The 15,180-nt window shown below is 34.7% G+C and overlaps 1 protein-coding gene across 9 annotated transcripts in view; it reads right to left on the bottom strand.

The window, feature by feature from the left end:
- The window catches only part of inpp4a.S (inositol polyphosphate-4-phosphatase type I A S homeolog), a 79,627-nt gene that overhangs the window by 40,210 nt on the left and 24,237 nt on the right, over window positions 1-15,180 (bottom strand). For all 9 annotated transcript variants that reach the window (XM_018249803.2, XM_041584223.1, XM_018249804.2 and 6 more), the window contains exons 4-12: window positions 14,230-14,274; window positions 11,080-11,198; window positions 9,694-9,810; window positions 9,240-9,319; window positions 8,440-8,554; window positions 7,516-7,606; window positions 5,843-5,990; window positions 4,867-4,997; window positions 3,652-3,756 (exon numbers count right to left, since the gene is read on the bottom strand). In XM_018249803.2, coding sequence (XP_018105292.1) covers window positions 3,652-3,756; window positions 4,867-4,997; window positions 5,843-5,990; window positions 7,516-7,606; window positions 8,440-8,554; window positions 9,240-9,319; window positions 9,694-9,810; window positions 11,080-11,198; window positions 14,230-14,274 — 951 coding nt within the window. The remainder of the gene's footprint in view (window positions 1-3,651; window positions 3,757-4,866; window positions 4,998-5,842; window positions 5,991-7,515; window positions 7,607-8,439; window positions 8,555-9,239; window positions 9,320-9,693; window positions 9,811-11,079; window positions 11,199-14,229; window positions 14,275-15,180) is intronic.

The raw sequence follows: 15,180 nt of genomic DNA, 5'->3' as shown, positions 1-15,180 counted from the left end.
GCGAAAGAAGATTGGTCCCTCAAATTAACCCAATGTTTAAGTTTATCTAATGCTTCTTTATATTTTTCACTATGTTGTTTAGTAGGATGCATAACGAAATTCAAATATGCCTTTTTTTGAGCTTTAGAATGCAAAATAAATTCTTTATTAATTTTAGGTTCAGTGACTTCACTTTTTTCCTAAAGAGAGAGAAAGCTTAAACTCTCTTACAAAGATAAGTGGCAGGGAAAATTCCACATCATCTACCACTTACAAACTCAAAACCTTCAAATTTTAATTTTAATTGAAATATCAAGTTAAATTAGGTCATCATATTATCCAAATTAGATTGTTCCTGTGTAATAGGGGATCTGGATCTAGATCTTGGATTTGCTGTTGTATTCTTATCTTGAATCTTCTGTGTGGGACGAGAAAAAACTTTTGTTTCTTGCCTCCTTTCCTTAGTCGAAGCAGGAAAACCAAATCTTGCATCTTTAGGGTGATCCTTAATAGAGGATGAGGATTGTTTCTCAAGCCGGAATATGAAGTTTGAAGCATCTTTTGGGTTTTCAAAAATGTGGGTTTCAGTTGCCAGAAAAATCTTCAATTTAGCTGGGTACGTGAGTGCAAATTTAATGTTCATCTTAAATAAAGATTGGCAAATTGTAGTGAACTCCTTCCTTTTTTGAGAGAGCAAAATTGAATAGTCTTGGAATATGAGGATTCGGAAGCCATCAATATCCAATGTATGGTTTTTCTTATAGGCTTGAAGAAATATAGCTTTTTCAGAGTAGTCTAAGAACTTAGCAATAACTGCTCTTGGTTTGAGGGGAGCTTGTTCTCTCAAAGGTCCAATGCGATGGACTCTTTCCAGCTTAATGTTTGTCAAGTCTTGTGAAATCCCTAGTTTTTTAGGAATCGTTGAAGTAATCATAGTGATAATGTCACTCATCTTATAAGATTCCGGAATTCCTATAAATCTTAAGTTATTTCTTCTTGTCCTATTTTCGAGATCATCAATTTTAGATTGCATATCTTTTGTCTTCTTTTCCAGATCATCCAATCTCGTAGAAGTGAAAATTGTGTCATCTTGAATATCAGAAACCAGAGATTGTAATTCCTGCATCTGGCGATTCTGTGAGGTAAGGTTTTCAGACAAACTTTTAATAGTGCCTTGTAGAAGTTCAAGTGCTTTTTCAATAGCTGATTGAATAGCCTTTTCAATCGTTGGGTTAAGTAGTTTTGCAACTTCGGCTGCTAGAAGAGAATTTTCAGTAGATTTTTGTTGTGGGCTCTTAATAGAGCCATTGTCATTTTCAGAATTTTTGGAATTCTTCAATTTACTTCTTTCATAGGTTTTCCCATTACTTTTAGTAGAGAAAACTGAGGGGGCAGGAGAAGTATCCATATTTCAGCAGTAGATTTTCGTCAAAAAAAAAAAAAATAAATAAAATAAAATAAAATAAAATAAAATATATATATATATATATATATATATATATATATATATATATATATATATATATATATATATATATATATATATATATATATATATATATATATATATATATATATATATATATATATATATATATATATGTAATATATATATATATCGAAATCCACTATAGTTGCAAGCAGTATCTCAAGAAAACACTTAATCTACTTCAATGTAGACTGGTGTGTGTTTCAAACTTGGGGTGGAATAAAATGTCCCAAATATATATTTTCTTCACAGTTGCAATACTCTTTGCAGTCTGGTATGAAGATGCAGTAAATAGGTTCAGATAATTCACTTGTTTTTACCTCAGCTTCTGTTTATTTGCATTACAAGAGTCTTTATACACAAATATTACTATTTGTGAAGAGAGTGTAACATGAGGCTATAGTTTAACCACCTATTTTTTCTCACACAGATGCGTCTTTCATTAGTCAAAGTTAGGTATGACTGAAGATCTTATCATCTCTTTAATAAAACAATGAGACTCGCTTTGTCTTTCCCTTCACACTGGTTAACTTTTCCTCCAGCTCAATACTTTTTGTGTAGAAGCATTAAGGCATAATATAAGGGTGCATCCTGAGGTAAATAAAGAACCCCTTGTCGGCCATCTTGCTTCATAAACAAATGCGTCTCACAGTAATAACTTTTGTTATACTTGGGGTTATTACTGCTCCTTTACAAAAACTTAGTCACTGACTTTTTCCTCAATAAATATTTCACTTTCCCTCAGTTTGGTTTTCTGTATTTTGAAGACTTTTAGGCTTGGTAAAAGGAGTTATCATGAGGTGATACTTCTGTCAGCCATTTTGTCCCAAAATTATATGACTCCCAAATCTTTTAGTTTTGCCAGGAACTATTTAAATCGTTAATATATAAGTTATAGTTACTGAAATCCTCGAAATAATTCTCTTTCCTTTCCGGATCACAGGTTAACAAGTCTCCGTTTCAGAGCCAAGGCCATGGGCACCCGCCAGCACCGAGTCAAAACTCTCCTGTGCTCTCCCCAGCCGCAACCGGATCACTTCGGAAGACTCGCAAAAGAGAACAGGAACTCAGAGGATCTTAAAGGTAAGTAAATGAAGTATCTTGCCGAATTTAAATAGCTGTTGTAAGTGGAAATGCGCGGAGCTTCACTCCTGCCCTCCCGCTCTCTCAGGCGCCATAACCGGAAGTCCAGCAGCCTATCAAAAGAACAATGGGCTACCTGACACTTCTGCTGAAGGATTTGTTTGCATTGCCACCTAGTGGTTGACATGAGAATAGCTCCCAAACAGGAAAAAACCCTGATTTGGGAACATGGCCTGGGTTGTGGTAAATACAATGGGAGGGGGAGAAACAATAGATGTCTCAAAGCAAAGTGCTTTTTTATCCTAAAAGTTTAGAATCAGGCAAAATGCACTGAGATAGCTGCCTCCACACTAGTATTACAGCTAAAAAAAATACATTTTTGGTTCAAGAATAAAATGATATAGTGAATAATTTGCAATGCAAACAGTGCGAATTAGAAATAAAAAGTAAACCATAAAAATCATGACAGAATCCCTTTAAGGGTGTTTATTTGACAACTGTACACTTGCAACCTCAACACTGCATAGATTTGGTAAATACTCAATATCCATCCAATAACAGAAACATTAAAAAATAAAAAACAGGCATGGGATCTATTATTCAGAATGTTTGGACCTGTGGTTTTCTGGATAAGGCTTTTTTTCTGTAATTTGGCTCTATAGCTTATTCCTACTAAGAAACATTAAATAGACCTAACAGGATTGCTTTGCCATAAATATGGATTCATGCAGCTTTGTTAGGATCAAGTACAAGGAACTGATTTTTTTATAACTTGGCTCTATATCTTATGCCTACTAAGAACCATTTAAATATTAAATAGACCTAACAGGGTTGCTTTGCCATAAATATGGATTCATGCAGCTTTGTTAGGATCAAGTACAAGGAACTGATTTTCTATAAGACACAAAAGGAAATCAATTAAAATTAGAATTATTTGCTTAAAATTGTCTCAGAGATGGCCTTCCATTAATTCAGAGCTTTCTGGATATCAAGTTTTTGGGTAAGATATGCCATAACGGTAAATGCAATCGCAGCAGACACTGCAGAGTGCAGATGGGGTATATAGCATAAGAAATGCATACATTCCATAACATAAATACCTGGTGCAGATTCATCTTGAACTCGCATTCTCTGAATATGCAAATTCGTAGGAACAAATTCTAATTTTTTGTCTGCTTTTAAGCTACTTGCTTTAAATGACACACCTATAAGAAGAAAAAAACAGAAGTGTTTTTCAACAAAACTTATGGCCGATGATTGATGTTAAGGTGTTACAGGATGGTGGGGAAAATGTAGTATTACATGAATAAATTAATGCCCAGCTATCGTCACCAGAGATGTCATTTTCAGAAAGTTTATGTATTTCAGTTGGCCGTGTAAGTTAGATTTTGGGTGCAAATTACTGAGAGCAAGTGACAGCAGTCTGAATCAGGGTGCCTTCAATAAATACAGGCAAGTTGTTATGTCTGAATGACTGTAGTTTAGGTGTCAGATAATCAGCAGAATATAGTTTTCTGAAATCTTCATATGAAGTGCTATACAAACCTTTATAAAGAAATCTTCATATGAAGTGCTATACAAACCTTTATAAAGAACAGCAACTTCCGTTATATGCATTACACATACATTTTATTCCAAATTGTAACCTAGCCTTTTTTCCTTGGTTGAGTGTATATGGGTGTGTGTGTGGGGGTGCGTGTGTGTGTGTAAGACTTTTTGTTTCTATGACACTATATACTTTGCAGTTTGTGCCAAAATCTGCCCTGCTGGAAGAAATAAAGGGAAGAAGTAGGGCAGCAGACTCTGCCTGTGGAAAATTGCCTGGCCCTAGCCTTAAGCCAAGTTGAAGGAGGCAGAAAACAAATAACAGGAGGCAGAATTTCCAAATATTAAGTTGACAGCTAGCACTGTAGAGACATACCAATTGGCATTTCTACAATTTGAAACCTATCTACTGCATGTAAAAATCTTGTGATCATTGACTGAAACTATAAAATTATATCTCTGATCAAAGTGTCACTTTTTGTGACAAAATATTTACTTTCCTCTTTTGCCCATGGTAGTTAAGCTATAGGTAAGCGAGGGCTCCTTGGAAAGAAAATTTAAATACTGGATTAGTTACATACCTAGATAATACAATTTGATAAGAACCAATGACAAGAATGTCTCTAGCTGAAACCTAAAAAAAAACAGCATGTGACATGAAAATATATAGAGATCAGCTTCCTTGTTCAAGCTGTACATGGCGTATTGTTACATCACAACCTCTGCTATTTACATAACATTGGCTTTGAGGAAAAGTATATTCAGCTGACCTTTGTACTGATGGAGGTTGGTCATGTTTTCCTGGTATGTCAGTATAATGGTTTGGTATTGAGTCACTATCTGCCTGCGAAGGTTTTCCCAACATGGAGAGAGCTCCCCGAGTTCTTCTAACTCACAAACCCTGGCAGAATAGGAGGAGAAAAGTGGCTTATTAACTAATCAGGAAATACACATGGGCAGGATATATATGAACACCAAACCTTAATCAGAAACAAACCATTACAAATGACTGAACAACTTGTTGTTTTTAGAGAATATGGGTATTAAAAAAAAGGAAATATACAGGGAGTCCTCAAGTTACATACACCCAACTTACATACAACTCACACTTACAGAAGGGGACGGTTACAGTAACATACTGTGGTTTGCTTAATTTTATTAGCATTTAGCTTTAATAAACTACCTGCCCCAATCCCCTCTGGTGTGTGTTGCCTACTGTGGAACACAGAAAGGTAAAAATAAATATGCACAGAAAGGTTACAATAAATAAAGACATCTGTCTAAGTAAATATATATATATGTTTAAACTTACACCTTAAGAACAAAGCTACAGACCCTATCTCGCATGTAACCTGGGGACTGCCTGTATTTGTGAAGCTTCATAGTTGTAGAACTGAAAAGTAGCACATTCAGGCTATACTCTAATGATGCTAAAAAGGATTCTCACTTTTGAAGCTCAAGCTGAACCACCATGCTTTTTTTTTTAATTATTCTTGACATTAGTAATTTAAAACAAAGGATGTGTTATACAGTCATTACCGGCACTTATTTCTCACTTGTTTGGTGCGAAATGATCTTTACAAAAAGACATCTGTGATGACTGAGCAGGAAGTGCCTGACCACAAACAGTTATTACATATGTGTGGGATTAACATAAAACTGCAACCCATAAGCAGCATTCAGTAATGACATATATACTCTGAGTAACATCTTGTTATGGATCAGAGGTAATTGACAATGGCTAACCTGGCAGCATCCTCTTCCAGAAGCAGTTTCACAAATTGTCGGGGAATGTGCAAAGAGAGTACACTCTCGGCCATTTGCTCCAGTATCCGCAGGTGGTTACCATCTGTGGTAGGGAACCTATACATCCTACATATTGCACCGCCAAACACTAGAAAGTTAGAAGCAAAGATAATTGAGCTGTTAACAAGCTATACTGGGATCTTTTATTTTACAATAAGTAAACCACAGCCCAGTTAAATAATATTTATCAAAGGGTTAAAAAAAAAATTCTCCCATAACATACTCACATTTTTTATGACATGCATGTATAAATGCTTACCAGATCCTTGATTACAGACTTATAATAAGTTGGAGTCAAATCACAAATAATTAGGTGGCTGCAAAGTAACACACCTTGTGAAGGGTGTACTGCTAACAAAAATGGGTAGAAGGGGAGACCACAAAGGGACGGAAAGACACTACAAGTTTAAAAAAAAAAAAAAAAATTACAGGCTACAAAACGGGGAGTTAATGGTAAAAATAAAGTAGGAAGAAAAGAAGGAGTATGTCTTGAGTTCTGAAAGAAACATAGGGTAGAGAATAGGGGAGGGAGGGAAGTAAGGCATGAAGCAAAACAGGGAAAGACAGCTAATTTTTTTCACCTTAAGATGGCCTATAACAGAACAGAAATATACACTGAAGGCGTATGTTTAATGCAAAGTGCTGTATGACTTATGAGCTAGCGCCAGTGAGTCGCCACCATTGCATTTCTCACTAGAAGAATGTGAAACTCCAGCTGCAGGTGCAGTGGCTATGCTATTGCTGGACTTATTGTTCCAGACAATAATGAAGGATACAATAGCCAAAATGTCATAAAGAAACAACTGTTTTCAATTGACGCTTACTATGAAGTTGAGCCATGTAGTGTTAACACAGGCTGTAAGGAGAGATTAAAATTGTCTGGTGGCTTGCAATGCCCTCTTTCTGAGGATGGAAGTCATATTTACTACTTCTTAGCAAAGGAGTTCTTCCTCTCAAACCAATTTGCAGAACTGACAGGTTAACATAATTTCACAGATGCTTATACAATATCCACCTGTCTTTACCCAAGATTTGGAAGCTAATGCTGCTAATCCACATGCGACATTTATACTTGGAAATTGTGCCAGTAAGCATGTTGTGACTGCTACTTTCAACTTTCACAGCAACGGAACCTAGCAAGCATGTGCCTGCAATTATAATTATATTATAACATTTCAGATTTTAATAAATAAAAACCCACATTCACCCATATTCTGTTCATTCCTATGGGATTTTTGGAAGTATATTTATCAAATGGTGAGGTCTAATTTTCACCCATGAATAAATATCCTTCTAAAAATTCCATAGGAATGAATAGAATGTGGGTAAATTGTGTATTGTCAATTTCTATTGGGGGGAGCAATGCTACAGTTTAGGAACACAACTATAGGAATTCCTGCCAATTTAATTGTATTGGAAATGAATGTTTACTGTAAGGGAATCACATTTCATTCATTTTTGTTCTAATTACAGCTACAAATGTCCTTATTTGCAAATTTTAACTATTTGGATTTTTTTTCAATATAATGAATATATAATGCTAGTGGGCCATTATATTTATGCACTCCATATATTTCCTTGAAGATTGTTGTAAGAATTTTTATTGTATTTACCCGTTTTCAGTAATGTGTCTTTTCTTAGCGATGCATATTTTGACCTAATTCCTAGAGATTCTGTTAAACTTTCATCAACAGGAAGAACAGTCTAAAAGGGGAAGAAAAAGTGAGTTTAAAAAAATGCTTTTGCAACTACAATTTTTCTTTTGTAGAAGAAACAAAGTGTGACTAATCCCTACAATTTTGCATGATTTCACTATTAAACATTGGTATTAATATGAAGATTAAAATATAAACCTAACAATAACCCTTAAGAAACAAAAAACGTACTTTGCTTTAGGGATGCACCGAATCCACTATTTTGGATTTCGGCCGAACCCCCGAATCCTTCATGAAGGATTCAGCCGAATACCAAACCAAATCCGAATTTGCATATGCAAATTAGGGGTGGGAAGGGGAAAACATTTTTTACTTCCTTGTTTTGTGACACAAAAAGGAGTATAAGTATTATAAATGTCACAGTAAAAATAAAAACTTTAGTGCTAGGTGTCTTGATTCATAGTTGGGATGAGGTCTCTGCCCCAGGCCAGTACACTTACAATCTATATGGGGGTGACTTGCACTAATTGTTTTTTCATTTCCAGAGCATTTATATTTCCTTATAAATAATCCTAATGGGTATCGAAACACTAGGATGCTATATAAAGCAACCATACTTAATTTGGACTGATTTGCTATTTATTTTATAGTATCTTTATACTTGATGCTAAATAAGCAAGCATAAAGCCATATAAACAGCAAAACAATTACATAGCCTTTTTTAATTATTACTTTTAAGTAGCCTTCAAGGGAATAACAAAAAGAAAAAGTAATCATTTCCAGCATCCAGGTAAAGTACAAGCACTGAAGCAGAAAAGCTTCAGCGAGCATGTTCCTGACTTATTTACATACGTTTTAATTGCATTATCTGAATTTACTTACCCTTCCATTAATGGTAGTTTCAGGTGATCTGGTCACAGCAGTCCGTTGGTCAGTCTTTTCCTCCATCTGCCAGCCTATTACAGTGATTTTACCCACAGGTTCTTGCTCTGCAGAACTGCATGTGGGATGGAGGGGGAAATATAAGCAATGTTCACGGTAACTGCTTTAATAAAGACAGATGCACGATCCAGGTGCTCTTGTGGGTTTTGGAATCAGTACTGTGTCAAGGGAGCTTTAAACATGAACACACTTCTAAGCAATACCATACAAACAGCCATACATATGCATGGTCACTTTTCACAGTTTTTTTTGTGACAACAGCCTGAACAAATCTGAACTGCAGGTAGTAGAGAATAGTTGTGGCTCCACTTCCTTTCGTTTACTTTAGTTTGACTTAAAGATACTCACGTCTGGCTACACATTAGATAAGGGCACATCTACACAGAGAAGCTAAAGTTGGTCAAACACAGACACACTGATATATGACTAAAGGTGGCCATACACGGAGAGATCCGCTCGTTTGGTGATGTTGAGGTGGGCAATATCGGGCTGATCCGATCATGGGCCCTATCCTAACAAATTGTAACGGGCGGTCGGATCGCGGGACCACATCAATGAACAGACTACTGTGGTTGGAAGCGTTTTCGAATCAGGAATATTCGTTCGAGTTTTAGATGTTCGAGTTTTTTCTTAAATAATCTCCCATTTTCAGCATATTCAAATTTATTAGTGTTCAAAAAATTCACATGAATTCGAAATTTGACCTTTGATAAATCTTCCCATAAATATGAAATACCAACCATAGTGGTAAACACAGCCTGTGATTCTTCTCCTGTAGAACATCTCTTACAGTGAACTTCCCAAAACCCAACAAATACATCTAAATAGACAGAGAAAATGAACAGACGTGTTTATACAAAATAAGTTGGAAATGCTGTGATTGTTCTTCTGTAATACTTTTCTTTTAATGTTGTGTAGTATTGGAGGAACTACTGGTTTATCATAAAAATGTGGTACTGTATCTGATTATAAGTGAGGGGAAAAAAGCAAAAGGCTAATTCTAGAAAGATCACAGTGAACTGTTGCCACTATTGCTAAATAAAGGTTTTGCACAACACATGACTTGTATAAAGTGCAAATATTTATTTACTGATTATGATATACATCATTAACAAAACCTATGCATAATTTGATCTAGATAATTTAATATATTTGAAAAGAATTTATATTTCAGGTTGCATTTTATTTACTCACAGTTCCCTGAGATTTGTCTTTTACATCATAAACTGACAACTTGATCTGGGTCATCTGATTTATCAGAGAGTCTTGGAAAAAGGCAATGCTGCTGAGAAATCTTGGATTGCTTGTCCCCTGAGAAAAAAGAAATTGTCAATTCAGCCTCAGAAACAGCAGAGGAGCAAGATTTAGTCTCGTTTATTACCTTTTCAAACTCATCTTACCACTTCTAAAGAGAAGATGCATACTAAAGCTTCCAGTTTTTTTTTTTTACAAAAGTCTCTGGTGCATTTTCACAGAGAATAAAGACAGGAAGCACTTACTGATGAAGATAAAGTGCAAGACACATATGAGATTTCTCCAAAACAAATTAATTGGTTCCTGATTATACTAACCAGTATACTGTATATAAATATAATAGGGACTTTAGTCATGTTATGCATAGCATTTTATGATGGTGGAGAAACTCCTGATACACTTGTCATAACTTGTAACAAGCACTTATGCCAGAAAACATTCAAATGAGAATTTTCAGACCAAAAAACAGGAAGGCATCTAAAGTTAACTATGGCATCAGGCGGGGGAGGGACTAGGCATTTTTGCACCAGCTGAAATATACTGGCAGTGAAATGCTGTGAAGAAGGTCTTCAATGAGGCAGTGACTGAGGGCAATGATGTATCATCTCTATAAAGAGCTGCACAATATGTCGACACTATATACATAAATAATGATAATATTCATTCTGAGTTGTATAAAGAAAAATATGTAGAGTATCACCCTGAATCAGAGTTTTCCTTTGCTTCTTCAAAAATACTTGTAAATCTGCTTTCAAATTCTGCCATATATAAAAGCCAGTTTTCTTTGTCACAATCCTACTTATCACTCCTAAAGCTTATGGTCTATGCCATATGCTACAAACCTATGTTTGAAAATGTACATGGGTGGGGTGGTGTGAGGTCTAGCTGTAGCCTATAAATATAGAAAAACATTCCTTAAAACAGCAACCATTACCACTACTTTATATAGAAAGGACTGTTCTGTTAAAACCATCATCCCATCCTAAACATCTGATATGTAATATTCATAATGGATCATTTTTACATGTAAGGCACACATGTTCTAACTCTAGCAGATTACATATGTGATGGAGTCCTGACAATTGAAATATAGACCACTGTTTCAAGCATTTAAGACAGCCTGGTGTACCCCTTGTGCCAAGGGATTGTAATAATGACTACATCACTATACCCTGTTTATACACTGAACAGATTAAAGTTTAGCACAGGCTGCATATGCCTAATTTTCTTGTCTATTCAGTGTGATCACAGTGAAATACAATTCTCTTTGATTATATTTTGTAAAAGTATTAATTATTTTTGCAGAAACAGTTACTCAGTTCTCACCTCTATGATCTCGGTCTGTGCATGTTTAGTCCAGAAAGCCTGAGGTGGAGTTGTAACACTAATTGCTACAAAACTATTTGGTTTCCTATCCAGTGATGGTGTAGTAAGTTCACTGCATGCTTTAAGAAAGACAAATTAAGAAAATAATATTAGTTAAACCCACTTGCCAGTGTGCATTACTTATGCCAGTTATTACATAGTCAAAGTAAAGTGCCACACTCACACAACTCGCTGTTTGAAGCCTCGGGTGCACGCTGTACTCCTCTCTGCACAGCTCTCTGCACAGGTTCTCTTCACATGGAATAAACAACTGCAGCAGCACTCCGATCTTTGATCAAACTTTTAATTTGTGCAACAACGGCAACGTTTCGGGCTATAACAGCCCTTTATCAAATAAATAAAGGGCTGGTATAGACCGAAACGTTGCCGTTGTTGCACGAATTAAAAGTTTGATCAAAGATCGGAGTGCTGCTGCAGTTGTTTAATCCATACGTATGCCAGTAACATACGTTAACTTAAAGGTCAGAAAACGTCCTTGTTCAATGTTAGTGCAAAGAGTAGGACATATGCTAAACATAGAAAAGCCAAAAATATGATGCTATTTATCAAATGAAATATAAAGAGCAACACTTACAATTGTTCTTGAATCTCTACAGCACTCATGTGTGTTTTTATTTATTGTACTGGCCTTAAGCTGCTTTTCTCTCTGCTGAGTTCCTTCTCAATCTCCAGTGTGCTGCAGTACTACCTACCCAACTTGTTTCACCTGTAAACTTTCTCATGGGCAATTCCTTCCTTCAGTTCCTTGTTCTCTCTTAAAGTGGCAGCTACATATTTTGTTCTATTACAGTTATAACATACAATGCACCTTATCAAATAACTTAAACCAGTTATATAAATATTACAAACAATTTAAAATCCCTAGTCCTTTAAAAAGATTTAAAACCACAGAAACAAGCACGGTGCAGCAAGGAGGGAGGAATTCAGACTTGAATGTTGCTTAAAAATCCATATTTTATTATTCCATTAAAATAGGCACTCCATCACGAAAAGGAAGATTTAAACTGTTAAGCTGTGCAGGGATGCACATTATGTAGCCACCTAATAGTTCTGCAGTATTTTTATGTAGGTGCTTTATGTACAAAAAACTATAACAATTCCACTAGAAGTGAGGGTTTTGGGCACAATATATCGCATTTTAAAGCACATGAAAATATATTGTTACACAGGTTGATATGTAACAACAAGTGTTCTTCCTTTTGTGATAAAGGAAAACTCTTTGACAAGTTGAATTGGGAGAAATTATTTGGCAATTAGAACAACACTAAAGAGCTAAAAATAGAGCAGGAAAATAGAATATTATTGGGTGAATAAAAAGTTACCAAAATGAATAAGGCTTTCAAAAGAATGTGTTTGTATCAGTGAAATTTTCAAACAATGGATTAAAACGTTTTAAGAATGTACAATAAACCCAAGGAGGTTAATTGTAAAAAAGAACATCAGATCTGATAGACATAGAAATTGTAAAATTGTAGATGGTGCAGAGATTATTAAGTAAAAAAAAAGAGGAGATCAATGGATAATAAAGGAGGTGAATTGGATGATGGAGAAAAAGAATATTGCTCATAATAACAGAACTAGAACTAAAGTATCACATACAGGAGGAAAATGAAAAGGAAAATAACAGAGATATTCAAAAATTAAATTAGGACAAGAAAGAGTAAACAAACATTAAAAAATGAAAGCGGTAAAAATCATTTATAGGGCAAGGAAACAAATCACAGGAACATTATAAAGAAGTAAGGTAAGGTGTGTAATAAAGAAGGACATTTAAGATGGAACAAACAATATGGACACATCCTAACTGATATGAGGTATTGAGGGAAAAATACATTTAAATCAGAGAGTGGGTAGTAAGAAGGGGGGGGGGGAAGAAAGCATCATCCAGACCATTACTTGCACTTGAACAATTATGTCCCATATGGCCCCCCTTAAAGTCGCTGACTAACCCAGAGTTAGAAAGCTGAAAAGCAGGAAGTAGTGTTCTGTTTTGGCTAACTATATGTATTTGAAAAAAAAAAAATTATATATATATATATATATATATATATATATATATATATATTTTTTTTTTTTTTTTGCACAGCCTATTGACACAGTTTTTATTTTTATACTGAACCTTCCCTTATACTAATATACTGCAATATATGGACAAATAATCCATGTTTTGATTAAAGGGAAAAGGATTTTTAGCAGCTTAAAGGAAAACTAAACCATCAAATAGATACTTAAGCAACCAATAGTTTACATCATATTAAGAGGCATATGAAAGCATCTTATTAAACTGGAATATATATTTACGTAAATATTGACCTTTAACATCTTTTCCCTTGAGCCCCCATTTTATGATATTCTATGTGCTACCTCAGAGATCACCTGACAGAAATGCTGCAGCTTTAACTGTAACAGGTAAAAGTGTGGAAGCAAAAGACAGATCTTTGTTCGTTAATTGGCTCATGTGACCTAACATTTATATTATATTAAATCTTAAAATGGCCCTTGAGCCCCCATTTTATATTCTCTGTGCTGCCTCAGAGATCACCTGACCAGAAATAGTGCAGCTCTAACTGTAACAGGAAGAAGTGTGGAAGCAAAAGACAGAACAATGTCTGTTAATTGGCTCATGTGACCTAACATATTTATTTAGTTCTTAAAATGGCAATTTTCTATTTAGGATTACCCAATGACACATACCGCTAAAAAAGTATATTATTGTGAAAATAGTTTATTTACATGAAGCAGGGTTTTTACATATGAGCTGTTTTCGGCAATATATTTTTATAGAGACCTACATTGTTTGGTGGTATAGTTTTTCTTTAAGGCACAAAACATCAATGTCCTTAATATTCTGATATTGGGGTGAATGCAGAGCACCTCTTGTATTTGTCTGTAAACATGATCAGGTATTGAGAGCTGCTGAATTTTCCTGAGACAAAATCAGGAAATGAAGGATAATAATTTAACATTCGGGGCATTAAATTCATATTAGAAAACAAGTAATTATATGTCCTAGAGGTTGTTGATTGAAAATATGAATCCATGCTAACAATTATTGAGCATGTCAGCATTATATGTAAATAGGAATCTTACCTAAACTAAATTCTAATATTGGCTCATCAGGGTCTTGGAAGTTTCCTGTGAATATAATGCAATAAGTAAAAATAATTTGCAAAACAGTTGAGATTTTTTAAACTGACAAATGAAAATGCTAAGAACACAGTATCTTTTCAATATTTGAATTGAAAGTGACGGTGTAGCCCCTTGTTCAATATTAGTGTAATGCATTAGGCTTGTACTGAATATATCTTTGCATTTTCTTTAAAATAGGAAGTATGTATTTTTTTTTTATTTCTTGCACTAAAGTGGAAGTAAAGGCACATTCTTCTTCCTAGTTTGAACCATGAAAGCCTGAATAAATAGGCAGAAAAGGCACATGTCTAGGGTGTAGTGCTGGAGGTGGTCTCTAGGCATGTACCTCTTGCCTGCCCCCCCCAGGGCACTGTTGTCATGAGGACTGTAATTAGTTCCGATGCTGCCCTAGGCACATGGCGTGTGCGTGTGACATCACTTCCGCCAACCAGCCCGGCCCCATACCCCTCACATCCAAAAATAAATACATTATATATATATATATATATATATATATATATATATATATATATATATATATATATATATATATATATATATATATATATATATATATATATATATATATATATATATATATATATATATAAATACACCACTGGTTGTCATACAGAGAACTAATGATGTTTTTTTTATGCTGCTCCTAAGAACAGAAAGTGGAATGTGATTTTATTTTCAATTTAAGATTTTGCCCTGAATAGTGCAAGAAATAACAAAACCGTAATGTAGTGTAATGTAAACAAAAGAAAAAAATGTTCATGTTCAGTACAAGCCTTATTCATTGAACTACTGTTGAAACAGAGGCAATGTGATTATGTAATCTCGTTCACATTTCATTAATTAAATAACTCTATATTTTAGAAAATCACAATAAACCATAGGTTTTTCAGT

This window comes from Xenopus laevis, chromosome 2S (genome assembly GCF_017654675.1).
Source record: "Xenopus laevis strain J_2021 chromosome 2S, Xenopus_laevis_v10.1, whole genome shotgun sequence".
NCBI classification, from domain to species: Eukaryota; Metazoa; Chordata; class Amphibia; order Anura; family Pipidae; genus Xenopus; species Xenopus laevis.
This window is presented reverse-complemented; position numbering and strand designations above follow the sequence as displayed.